We start from the raw sequence: 13158 nt of genomic DNA, 5'->3' as shown, positions 1-13158 counted from the left end.
TCTGAGAAGCTCAATGAAAAAGAAACAGATTGTTACGTCTCTACAGTAATGTGTCCCAAAAGCATCTGTTGCAATCTGTCCCTTCTCTTTCCAGTACCATGCAGAGAAAATCCCTGCTGATAGCTCTGGTCAGACTGAAGCAAAACATTAGCACTTCCCTGTTCACAGCTCAAGATAATCAGTCTTTGCTCAGCACTTCACAGAGAAACCTCGTTTCTTACCTCTGACTCCCAATGCTTACCTCCAGTCACTGATATAAGATATTGAAATGTTCAATATCCTGGATTCTCTTTTCTTTTTTTGAAAAAAAAATAGCTTTAAATGCTAAATTTTACAGCTGCCCTTGGCATGCCTAAAAGGCAAAGCCAAACAAGAAGGCAAATCTGACAAGCCTGTAGATATCTGACAAGTCTGTAGTCTACTTACACTGTAGTTTAGCAGACACAGTGTTGGTGTTAGCCTTTTGTCCCACTCTTTCCTCACACCTTCAACTCCTTGAATTGCTTGGAAAAAGCTGTCTTTCAGTCCCATTTTTTTTGTTTCATGATGCTATGAATCACCAGTTACATAGCTTTGGGCTGAAATTACTTTCATGTATAAATTATGGAATTCGCCATTTGAGGGAGTAGGCTAATCTTCAAGCTTTTTCCTGGTGCAGTAAAGTTCTACGATATTTATGCAGGGTCAGTTCAGGCAATAAGGCCTTCTCATTTCATAGAACTGGAAGAGACTACACAATCAAATACACTCCAGACATATGACCACCTAGAATCTGTTTAAAAATATCCAAAGGAGGAGACTCCACTACACTCTGAGGCAGCATTTGATAGGAAACATCGTTTTCACTAAAGTATGCTTGCTCCTTGCAAGTTCATATTTGTCCAACTCTGAAAGCCTAATGGAGGCATGTAGCTACTACAGAACCATCTCCTCAATAATGTTTGGATAAAGATGAAATGTGTGGGATGTCATTGCATGTGGTTTTTATATGTGTGTATGCAGCACACATACACACAGGCAGCATCAACTGGAGTTGGGTAGAAGCTGGGGAAATTTGAACACATTGATGCCAATTGTTGTACTTTGTTTAATTCATCAAATCTAGAAGGAGTGGCAGACCTGAGGACTAGCCACTGCCATGTCTCCTGTGGGATGCTAATAGGTTTCATATTGATTTAATACTGGCCAAAATCTTGGTAGCATACACATGTGTAAGTGTTTGGGATCATTGTGCAATGGATATATTCATTTCACAGCTGCATAAGCTCCACAAATGTAACCATCTCACAGGGGTTTAATTCCTGCTTTAATCCTGATAGACCCATCAATGGCCTGTTACAGACAGGCCAATGAATCAGCTGGGTTTATTTATATATTGACTCAACATTTCACAGTTGGTTGACTAGGTCTACTCTAGTTGGAACTGGTGAATGAGACTGTAGCTATGAGTTTCGTATTCTTAGATGATGTGTAACCATATGTCATTGCTGTCTATGCACCACTTTATTCACTGGGATTGCAATAACAGCCATTCTGCTTTCTCCATCACACACTGGGTCAATAAGCAAGCACGCTGGCAGATACACAATCAATTGTACAATATTAGAGCTTGGAATGATGTATCTGAAAATTAATTTGATAATTTTAAACATTAGAAATGGAACAAGTTAAAAATACAAAATCATTAAAAATACTAAGTTAAAATATAAAACCATTAAAAACATACACCATACAATAAGATGTCATGTCTTCATTGGGCAAGCCTGTGATGGTGTCTGAACTGAAAGAAAGCTTTCCCCCTGAAGATCTTAGGCATCTGGCAGGTTCATATAGGGAGAAATGAAATTATTTCAGATAGCCTGGACATTAGCCATATACAGCTGTATAGGTCATAACTAGCACTTTGAATTGCACTTGATAACTCACCAGTAGCCAGTGACATTGTTTTAACAAGGGATTTATACTCTCCCTACAACTGGCCTTGGACAGTATTTTGGCCACAGCATTCTGGACACGCTGAAGTTTCTGAACAGTTTTAGAATTATTTCACTGTCATGAATATTAATAGTTGAAATCATTTCATTTAATTCAGTGAGCTGTCGTTCATTGACAACTTAGTTGATCCATTAGTGTTGGGACCGGCCATGAGGTTTACTGAGAATGGCATGAAGATGACATTGTTAACCTTAGGGGAGCACATCTTATTACTGGCTCCTTCAAATGAGCTCTCCCCCCCCCCCTTTTTTTTTTTTTTTTTTTTTTTTTTGGTCCTTTTAAAGTTATCTTCCTCCAAATCAGAATTTCCCCCCAAATGGACAACAAATCCCATAATAGGATTGGTGGGAGTGCAGATTGTATGGAATTATCAGGTTGGGGAAGGCTGTCCCAAAGCATAGGATCTCATCTTACAGCCTCTTCAAGTCAGACTGTCACTTATCCACATTTTTCTTTTCTTTCACCTCCATCAACACATACACTTTATTCACTCTTCCAATGACTTTTTTTGTTAAAAGTTAAAGGAGTGATTAAAGGATAAAGGAGTTGTTTATTTTGGCTAGGGGACACAATTTCACACAAATACAGCAGAAAATAAAGACCTGCAAAGATCAGTCACTTTTTCCGTTCCTAAATCCAAAATCCTAGTGGACATCAAGGACAGAAGCAGGAGAAAGTAGTAAACCCCTTTAAATGTTTGTTGCAAGACCCTTATGCCTGAAACTCACTCATTTATGCAGATGAATTTCATAATCAATGAAAGAACACAAAGGTTTCCTGAAACACTTCCATCCTTCACCCATCTCATTAGTTTTATTTGTTTTTAAAATTAAATGGAAGCCCATATATCCTTCAAAGCATCTTTCTAGATAACAAAGAATGAAAGGAATATGCATCCAAAAACCAAATTGGATTTCAACAATTAATAAACATGAATTTACTGCATTCATAACTGTTTGCTACTGACAGATGCTAATTCAACTGCTTTGTTATTTTCGTACTTTCCTACGTGGTTTTCTCTTGATTACTCTGATACTGGACAATAATGTTTCAATCAATAGTTTATTCGGTCATTGACCAGTATAAAATATAATAAAAACATAAATACTAAGATAATAGCGTGATCAAAACAGTACAATTATTGGAACAAAAGTCAGAAGGCGAAAAGGGCAAAATCAGATCAAACTTCACCGACTATCATCAATTGCTATCAGCCAGTTGGGAACATCTTTTACACATGGTATAAGAAAATTTTGCTACCTTAAGTACATCACTTCTGATTATCCAGCAAATAATGTAAATAAAAAGTATCAGAATGTCCAGGATATTTAGTTATAAGAGGAGTAATCAGCTGATGACGAATGTCCTTATAGAATTGACAGTAGAGAAGAACATGAGCAGTGGTTTCTATAGCTCCAGTATCGCAAGAACAGAGTCGAGATTCATAAGGTATTTTTCTATATTTTCCTTCTAATGCTGCTGTTGGAAGGACATTAAGCCGAGCTAATGACAAAGCTCTCCTAAATTTGGGCACTGTAACATAATATAAATAAGAAGCTGGACGCGATACCACCATATGATTATTTACCAATATATAATTAGAAAAGGCGGCAATTTCAGTTTGACCTTCGATATCCAGAATCCTTTGCCTTACGATCAGTTTGACTTGATCTAATCCCAACTTTAGGATGGTATCCCTAGAGAGTCCAAGAAGGTTCAATTTCTTATGAATAGCTGTTTCCCAAGAGGATTTGTAGTTATCTGCCAAAATTAGCTGGGACAGTCCACCAAGGTTATTATTTAGTTTTAACCAATAAGTGGAGATTTTTATCCACAGGCTAGAATCAATTTTGCTAATCCCTGCTTCCTTTCGTAATGCAGTGTCTGAGACACAGCAAGCAATCTGGAATATGCTCCTCAAAAACTTTGTTTGAATTCTTTCAAGGGCAGTTACATTACTGTAAGGGCCTAGTTGGGCCCCATACAGCAGTTGAGCCCGTACTTTGGCCACAAAGAATTGAATTGCACCTGGAATAAACTGTAATCCTTTGGTATACAAATAATTTTGTATAACTGTGGCCGTTCTTTGTGCATTCCGAGTGACATGATCTAAATGAGCATTTCTATATCCTGAAGCTTGAAATACAGGACAATAATGTACATTTAGGCTTTTTAAAAAAAAGAAGCTTGTACATTCTTTCATAAATGTTATCGTTAATTTTTAAAAAATGTTTATGAGGTATCAGTATTGAGAAAGAAGGAGTATTTATGACATATATTTGTCTTTCAAAGTAGAACTGCATTTAATATTTCAGAATTAATTTTTAAATGCGCCCCCCCCCCTCCAGTCACACATTGGATGCTAAATTATTGAGGACAAATTCCATTGTGTTTCTCCATTTTTAAAAAAACGTTTGGCACTTAATAAATACATTTATGGTTCAGAAAGGTGGTCCAAGGCTTCAACTACACTGTGGAGATAATACAGTTTGATACTGCTTTAACTGTCATGGCTCCATCCTATGGAATCCTGGACTTTATAGTTTGTTGTGGCACCAGAGCTCTCTGATAGACAAGGCTAAATATCTCTCAAAACTACAAATCCCAGAATTCCATAGCACTGAGCCCTAGCAGTTAAAGTAGTGTCAAACTGCATTAATTCTGCTGTGCAGATGACACTCTAGTCAATGATGTCCATTTTCTTTATAAATTATTAGCATATGGTAATAGTTTGTGTTATAATAACCTTTAAAAAGGCTTAGTCATTGATCATGGGGAATTTTAGGAAAACTGTGCCCAGAGATACGTATAAAAAATTAGTCAGCTACACTGGACTAATAGTTATCTTTCAGGTTTGCTGGACAAACTGTTGAGCATGGCTATATGACTTTAACAACAGGGCTCAACAGGAGGAGATAAGGAAGATACTGTATCAATGATGCTGCTTTTAGCAAATGGAAGACAGCAAAAGTACAGCTTCTCTGTGGGGATGTGTTCAATGCACAAGCTGTCACTGACCTCTAGTGGGGAAAGGAAGCATCTCTACTGATTCTGGCCTGATGGTTAAATGTATAAAAACTAGTATTTTTCTTCTTTACTTTTATGCTGATATGGTCTTCTTGTGGTCTTCTTATGTGGCCAATCCATTGACATCCCTCTGGCGTTATGCTTTAAAACAAAATCTTCTTGTGGTTTAAGCCTTTCTTCATTACATCTAAACTCTTTGGACACACAAAATGTTATGCTTACTTGATCCATGTATGGGCTTATGGTGTGTGAGTGTGTGCCTTCAAGTCGCCTGTCGACATACAGTGACCCCATGAATTTTATAGGGTTTTCTTAGGCAAGGAATACTCAGGGGTGATTTTGCCAGTTCCTTCTTCTGTGGGGGAAGTGAACTGGGGGGCAGAAAATAGCCACTTAGGAAAGTGAATGAATTAATGAATCAATGAAATCAATCACGTGTCAAATGCAAGTGATTCATACCTCTGTGCAAAGCTAAAATGTGCTCCAGATTAGAACAGTGACCATTTAGAAAAAGGGAAATAAGTGATCACAATCATCCTAGCTTTGTTATGCATTGGAGCCTCCTTCATTTTATCTGAAAAATAAAGTTTTCTTTTCTTATCTCTAATGTTTTGCTGTTTTGTGGGGAAACCTTTGCTGCCCTTTTCCTCCTCAATTTTTTTTGCCAAGTTATTGAGAAGTGGAAATTCTAATCTACATAGAGCCATTACTAACTGCAGTGTTTGGACTGTTCAGTGTTAAGCCAAGGAAAGTGTTGGTTTTTTTATCATCTTCTCTTGCTCACTATGGAAAATATATATTTAAAAACCCCAGAGACTACTACTTGACTGAGAGGCAACTATGGTTTACTCAAAGTCCTCCCAAAATCTGGATCCAGCATTTATTCCTCCTCCTAGAACCTTATCACACTAGACGAATTCCGCTCAAAAACTGGATTTTAGAAGTAGAAAAAAACCTGCAAAATGCAGGATAATTTTCTGGTGCATTTCTCCCAAACAGAAATAATGCAAAAATTAAGTGAACAGAAAGTGGACAAAATGACACCCCCTCCCCCCAAAAAAGATGTTGTTTTTGTCCACTTTCTGTTTGCTTTATTTTTGTGTTATTCATAAGGCAGAATAGAGTGGCACTATTACTTCCCTTGATCTAGACACTATACTTCTATTGATGCAGCCTAAAATCACATTGGTCTTTCAGCAACCACATTGCACTGTTGATTCATGTTCAACTTGTGGTCTACTAGAACTCCTAGATTCCTTTCACATGTAGTCTTCTTAAGCCAGGTGTCCCCCATCCTATATCTATGCATTTCATTTTTTCTGCCTACATACAGTACCTTACATTTCTCCATGTTGAAGTTCATTTTCTAAAATTTGGTCCAGCTTTCTAATATTCAGGTTATTTTTAATTTTGATCCTGTCCTCTGGGGTATTAGCTACTGCTCCTAACTTGGTGTCATCTGCAAATTTGATAACCATGTCCTCTAATCTTTCATTCAAGTAATTGATAAAGATGTTGAATAGCACTGGGCCTAGGACAGAATACTGTGGGACCCCACTGGTCACTTCTCTCCAGGATGAAAAGGTGCCACTGTTGAGCACCTTTGGGTTCGGCTAGTCAGCCAATTAAAAATCCATGTAACAGTTTCATTGTCTAGGCCACATTTTATTAGCTTGTTTGCAAGAATATCACGGGGGACCTTGTCAAAGGCCTTACTGAAATCAAGATATATTATATCCACAGCACTCCCTTCATCTGCCAAGCAGGTAATTTTATCAAAAAAGGACATCAGATTAGTCTGTCATGACGTGTTTTTGAGAAACTTATTTTGACTTTTTTTGATTATGGCATTGCTTTCTAAATGTTCACAGACTCTCTGCTTAATGATCTGCTCCAGAATCTTTCCTGGTATTGATGTCAGACTAACAACTGGATGATAATTGTTGGGATCCTCTTTTTTTCCCTTTTTGAAGATGGGGACAACATTTGCCCTCCTCCAGTCTGCTGGGACTTCTCCTGTTTTCAAAGAGTTCTCAAAAATTATTGCCAATGGCTCTGAGATTACATTTGCCAATTCTTTTAATACCTTTGGATGTAGATCATCTGGTCCCAGAGACTTAAATTCATTTAGATTAACCAGGCATTTCTGTACTACCCCTTTACTTATTCTGTGCTGCATTTCCCCTATTTTGTTCTCTGTTCCATTTTCCTCAGGTTGAGCACCTCCCTTCAGTGGTGTATTCCCTTCCTTTGTTGTGCTAGGAGTTCAAATTCATCTTGCTTATTTCCCATCCTCTGTGCATTAGTGTAGAGACATCTAAGACCATATGTTCTCCCTCCTAGCTATCTGTGTATAGTTTTTTCTCTCCCACTGCTGGGTCTCTGCATTATTTGCCTTGTTCTCTCTATAACAGTTTGACTATTATCTCCAGCCCTTGATGAATTCCTGCCTTCCAAAGTACTGTCTCCCTCCCCTGCATAACTCAGTGTAAAACCCTCCTGATCAATTTTTTTAGACTACTGGCAAAAACATTGCTGCCAACCAACATGAGGTGCAAGAATTCCAGAATTGCCAGAATTTCCCCCTCATGGATTTGAGGGCACAGAACAACAAATTCAAATACCCTAAACCTAACTAGATTTCTATTATGATGTCATGAAGCTACCACATTTCTATCACTACAGAGTTCCAGTTATGACATCACTTGGTGACAGTTGAGCAGGACTGCACTGGAAAGAGAGACTGGATATCACACTGACAGTTGCCTATTGAAAACAAAGCTTTTGTTGTGCATGCAGTTTTTTGTATTGGTAATTATAGTATGAACAGGAGAAGAGCAAACAGATTTCTACCAGAACTCACTTCATCTTCTCCATAATGAATGGAAGACGCTCTGTGCGGCGACGTCAAGAACAGCAAGCAGAAGCTATTGAAATTATCTCAGATGCTAGTGATGATAATCCCAGTGGGTCATCAGAATCAAGTGCAATCCCAGAAAATAGGTAGAGAGGCTGTTTGTGTTTGTGTTTGTCTATACTGGGCAAAGGACAGGATGAAAATAAGAAGAAAGAGAAAAGCAAGGATTACCTTCATAACAGTGGGATAGTATACAAATCCATTTGAGGGAAATGGGCATTTTGGCACAGTACAGACCACCCTTTTGCACCATCCCTAATCCTAGCACAGTGCAGAGGAGTAACAATTGCAGTATCTTGTGTACATGGGTGCCGCCATTGTGACGTAAGTGCCATACAGCATCCACACAGCACCGCGCAGCACTTACGTCATGAGTGTGCCATTGGCGCACTCGTGATGTCTGCCCTGCAGCGCTAGAAGAACCTGGTTTTTCCAGGTTCTTTTTCCTCCAGAGGGAAGCCATGCGGTTTGGCAGCTGCAGCTTCCCTCCAGAGGGAATTAGGCTGCCGGCAGGCTGCCCTTTTGGGGCGGTCTGTCCCACGCCTTTTTTACCTCTGACGTTGTGCTAAGTGGTATAGTTCAAAGATATAGCCATGTTAGTGTGTAGAATCAGTTGTAAAGAGATCTTGTAGCAGCTTTGAAACTAACTGAAAGTAAGAAATTGCCAGTATGAGCTTACAAAATGGAGATTGGGAAACCTGCTATCAGTGAAGTTTCTCATGTGGTTAGGCAAGCATCATAGTACCTTTGGTAGAAGGGAGAGACTAAAACTGTGGGAAGAGAAGAGGTGGAAACATCCCAATAGCTAAATGTCTGTCTTGAATCAGTAATTCATTTTCAAACCACAATCTGTCCTCTATATTCATAGGCTATGTATCTATGGATTCAACATTCCATAACTTGAATTTTTAAAAAAAAATTCAAAAAGCAAACCTTAATTTTGCCATTTTGTATAAGGGATGCCATTTTATGATGCCATTGTAAATAATGGGATTTGAGCTATCATAGATTTTGGTATCCATGGGAGGTCCCTGGAAACAAATCCCAACAGAAACCAAGGGCAAACTGTTATAGCAGATAAGCTGTCAAAATAGAGTTTGATTCAAATTACCAGTTTCCCCCTATATGCCATATTTGCCTGGAAAGCATTGGGTATGTTCTAGGAAGCCCTTTCTATTAGTACAGGCCAGATCCCTGTGTAAAGCATACATGTGCTTCTTAAACTGTCTGATGTTGGGAACTGGCAGGGTTTTTATCCCAAAGGATCGAGGAGTAGCACCATGTTTGTGCCCATTGACTGTGATGGTTTCCTTCTTTCCTGGAAACCTGCAGTGGACTTGCAGCCATCACTCATAGAATGGCATCGGTCCACAGACCACTGCTTGGAGAAACACTGCCTTAGAACTTTCTCCTCAAATTCCTCAGCAGTTAAGCCAGGATTATGCCACCAAAGCAGGCAATGCAGAGTCTGAAAACCAACTTTAGCAGACAAATTCATATGGCAAGAGTTCTCTGGGTGTAGAAGATTTTAAAACATTGACTTAAGAGATGCAGAACCATAATTTACAACAGCTGAGGTTAACCTGTGATGGCAAGTGCATGTGTGCAAAGCTAACATGGGCAAAGACACCAACAGCTAAAAAAACAAAATAACAACAACAACAAGCTTGTATTGTAAGAGCTCCATTAAAGATAAGAAAATTCTCTAAAGGTGAACTAAGTCAGGGTGACCAGATGTCTTCCTTTTCCAGGACTTGTCCTATCATTCAAGTTTCTGTCCAAGAATTCCAAAATATCCTCCCTTTTGAGCATGATTAAGATATACATTGACTGAAACCGCATTTGATGCTCCTCTTCCACAAATTCATCTACTTGATAGCCTGTCCTCCCTGCAAATAGGGGGATAAGATAAGTCCTTCTCAGGGCTCATTCCCACTGTGATTTAAAGCAATTTGCTGATTGAGTTATATGTGCCTCGTTTCCACTTGAAACCAGTTTTGATCCTACTGAGATTGGCTTCAATCATAATGAAGTGAGGCATATGCCAAAAAAAAAAAAACCCACTCTTTCCGGACACTAGTTCTTTGCTGGTTCTCTTTGAAAGTATTGATTTTGAAGTATGTTCAAGTGGGAACAAGGGATCTGAGTTGCATCATTCTGGAGGGGAGGGACTATGGCAGAGCGGGTTGGCAGAGGGGTGTTTACCATCCCTCCTCAGTTTTGGGGAAATCATCCATTCCCCCCTCCCCAGCACTGCCTTTGTGCTTGCGGTGTGACCTATGGGTGCATGATCATATATTTTCTTTTTATTAAAATAAAATTGACAGAATATGTGATCCATTGTATTTGCAACTACTTGCAATTACTCAGGTGGCGTGCCAGGCGGTTGGGCTGACTGCAGCTCAGTGAGGCATGTAGCTGCAAAACTAATAGAGCCCATATTCAGTCATTTTTTATTTATTTTCAATATATAGTTCCCAAATCCAGCTGTTTGACTCACTCAGGGCTGCTGTGGGGCTGCTGGGATGGGGAGAAAGTGGGACCAATTCTCCCCCCCCCCCCCCCCTCCTCCTCGACTTCTCAGCCTTTTCTTTTTTGTAGAGCCCAGGCTCCTGAGGTGAAAAAGAGGGAGCTATTCTTATTTCCTCCTCCTCCTCCTCCTCCTCCCCTGTGGCTTGCCAGCCTTTACTTTTGAGTAGAGCTTAGGCTACTGGGTTGAAAAAGAGGGAGTGAAAACAATAATTTAAAAGTACAGTGGTACCTCGGGATACGAAATACCCAGGTTACAAAATTTTCGGGATATGAAAAAATCCCATAGGGAATTATTGTTTCGGGTTATGAATGTTTTTTCGGGTTACGAAAAAACTTTTGGTGCTTTTTCCGGCTTTTTCGCACGGAATCGCAGCTTTTCCCCATTAGCACCTATGGCAATTCGGCTTACGAAGGCTTTTCGGGTTACGAAAGCGGCCGCGGAACGAATTACTTTCGTAACCCGAGGCACCACTGTAGATTCAATCAAGGGTTTGTTGGTACAGTTTAAAGCATTTGTCTTGCTCAGAGTTCTATAAGTATGTTGGAAGCCAACAAGGCATTTTAATGGAGATAAGTTTATCAGCAATATACAGTTGAGTACATAATAAAATGCAGTATATGTAACATGAGGAAAGGTGATTAAATTATTATTATTATTATTATTATTATTATTATTATTTATTACTATTAGTGTTTTTTGCATTTATTTGGTAATGTCCTGCATTTTTCTTGAATGTCCTACATTTCATTATGCTTTGTCATCCTTTGTGGTTATGACATCTGGTCACCCTGAACTAAGTTGATTTCACCTTTGATAGAAGAGAGGGACTAAAACTGTGGCAAGAGAAGAGGTGGAAACATCCCAAAGAATATCAGTTTACATCTCAGAGAGGTTAGCTGAAGATGGGGAAAAATGGACAGCATTCTTTTAGTGAAATACCTATTGGCAGCATTCTGTAAGTGACATACCTAACACATCTTAGGTGAATTATTCACCATAACATAACAGACATATTTTGTTGATGGCAGAAGAAGTGGGGTTGTACATACGCCAATATTACGGACTGCCACTGCAAATAGTGCATTGCATTTGCTCACTGTGGTTTCAAATTACACAGTGGTACAATGTGCAAGTCCTGGACTTGTGTTGTGCAATGTTGCTATTTTGCATGGGGGTTGCATAGGACTGGCATACCATGTCTCTGCATATGGATATTTACATTATACTGAGGGGACTTTGGATTGCAGCCTTTGGGCCGCTGAAAACTACTTAATCCTATCACTGCTACTCTCTTCAACATATTTAACACTTTAAGTGCATAGAAATATTGCATTTCAGTCTGTGGAGGTGCTCCATGGAGAAGGATTGTCCTAAAAGATGGTGTTTCCTTTTAATTTAGGCCTGGTACAATGGATGATTAGCAGCGTCTTCTCAGCAAACTAGGGCTAGATGAGGCTGAGCATTTACATGCCCAGCAACCCTAGTCCTTGTGGACACTGCCATCATGGCTTGCTGACGTCCACATGGATGGCGCCATGATGATGCATGCACCGTACAGTGTGCACATGTCGCTTGCAGGAAGTGGCGTCAAAGCAGCACCATTTGGCGCTTACGGCGCCACAAAAAAGAAGCTACTCTAGGCAGCTTCTTTCTGGCAGCACATCATTGCCACACCATTTGGTGGCTACAGTAATGATGCGGGATAAAGAGGGGCGGCACGGAGCTGCCCATCTGTCGAGCCCCTTAATGACCCAAAAAGAGACTATTAGAACTATAGAAGGAAATAACTTTGATAACATTTGGACTGTATAGTCTAAATCCAATTTAGTCTCAGCCAAAGTGAACACACTGGATAATTAGAAACTTTTAAAACTGTATTCATATAGGTTCTTTTGATTTGATAGGTCTACTGTAAAGAATCTAGTAACAATTTCATTTAGACCAGTATATATAAAGGCACGGTACAGATTAGAAGAAAGGGATGGCCAGAGGCTGTCCCTTTCTCCTCCAGATCATTGCTGCAGCAACCGCACGGCTGTGACAACGATCTGCCCCAAAAAGGAGCTCCGAAATGGGGCTCCTTTCTGTGATGCGCCAAGGTGCCATTTGCACCCTGGGGTGTCATGGTGACGTGTTTTGTGCGCTGCACCATTTGGAAGCATCACACAAGACATGTCACGGATGCGCACGCCCTATGGACAGTGCTGCGTCAAGATGGTGCCACCCATACGTATTAGGGTTCAGGAGCATGTGGTTGCTGCATGCTTCCAAATCTTAAAATTGCTGCCCCCATGCCACAAAGTACCCGTTTGTACCGGGCCAAAGTAAAGAAAATGGATTTTAGACTTTCCCTCAGAAAACTTCAGTGCTCAACAGACCACCCCTAAGGGGCAGCCTCCAGCTGCCCCTTTCCTAGCCAGACTGAGGCCGTGGCAACCTCACGCCACAGCCCTGATTCAGCCTTTCAAGGGCACAAAAAGCAGCCACAAAAAGCGGCTCCTTTTTGCGCCTTCAAAAGGGCACCATAGCCACTGTAGTGTGACTATATGGCGCTCCTTTGGCGCTGTGTTATCTGGATGCAGCACCAGAGGCATGCCATGATGCCACACGCCATGTAGAGCAGCATCAGGGCACCCTGGGGGAGCGGAGTCAGGCATGTGTCGTGAGGATGCTATGCCCCAACTCT

The 13158-nt window shown here is 40.2% G+C and overlaps 1 protein-coding gene across 1 annotated transcript in view; it reads left to right on the top strand.

The window, feature by feature from the left end:
- Window positions 1-7848: 7848 nt before the first annotated feature.
- LOC121920535 overlaps window positions 7849-13158 on the top strand; it is a 34676-nt gene continuing 29366 nt past the window's right edge. The window contains exon 1 of the mRNA XM_042447668.1: window positions 7849-8025. Within this exon, the coding sequence (XP_042303602.1) occupies window positions 7901-8025 (125 nt within the window). The 5' untranslated portion in view covers window positions 7849-7900. The remainder of the gene's footprint in view (window positions 8026-13158) is intronic.

Source organism: Sceloporus undulatus, chromosome 2, assembly GCF_019175285.1.
Source record: "Sceloporus undulatus isolate JIND9_A2432 ecotype Alabama chromosome 2, SceUnd_v1.1, whole genome shotgun sequence".
Taxonomy (NCBI): Eukaryota; Metazoa; Chordata; class Lepidosauria; order Squamata; family Phrynosomatidae; genus Sceloporus; species Sceloporus undulatus.
The sequence above is the reverse complement of the archived record's forward strand: the minus strand, read 5'-3'. Positions and strand labels throughout refer to the sequence as shown.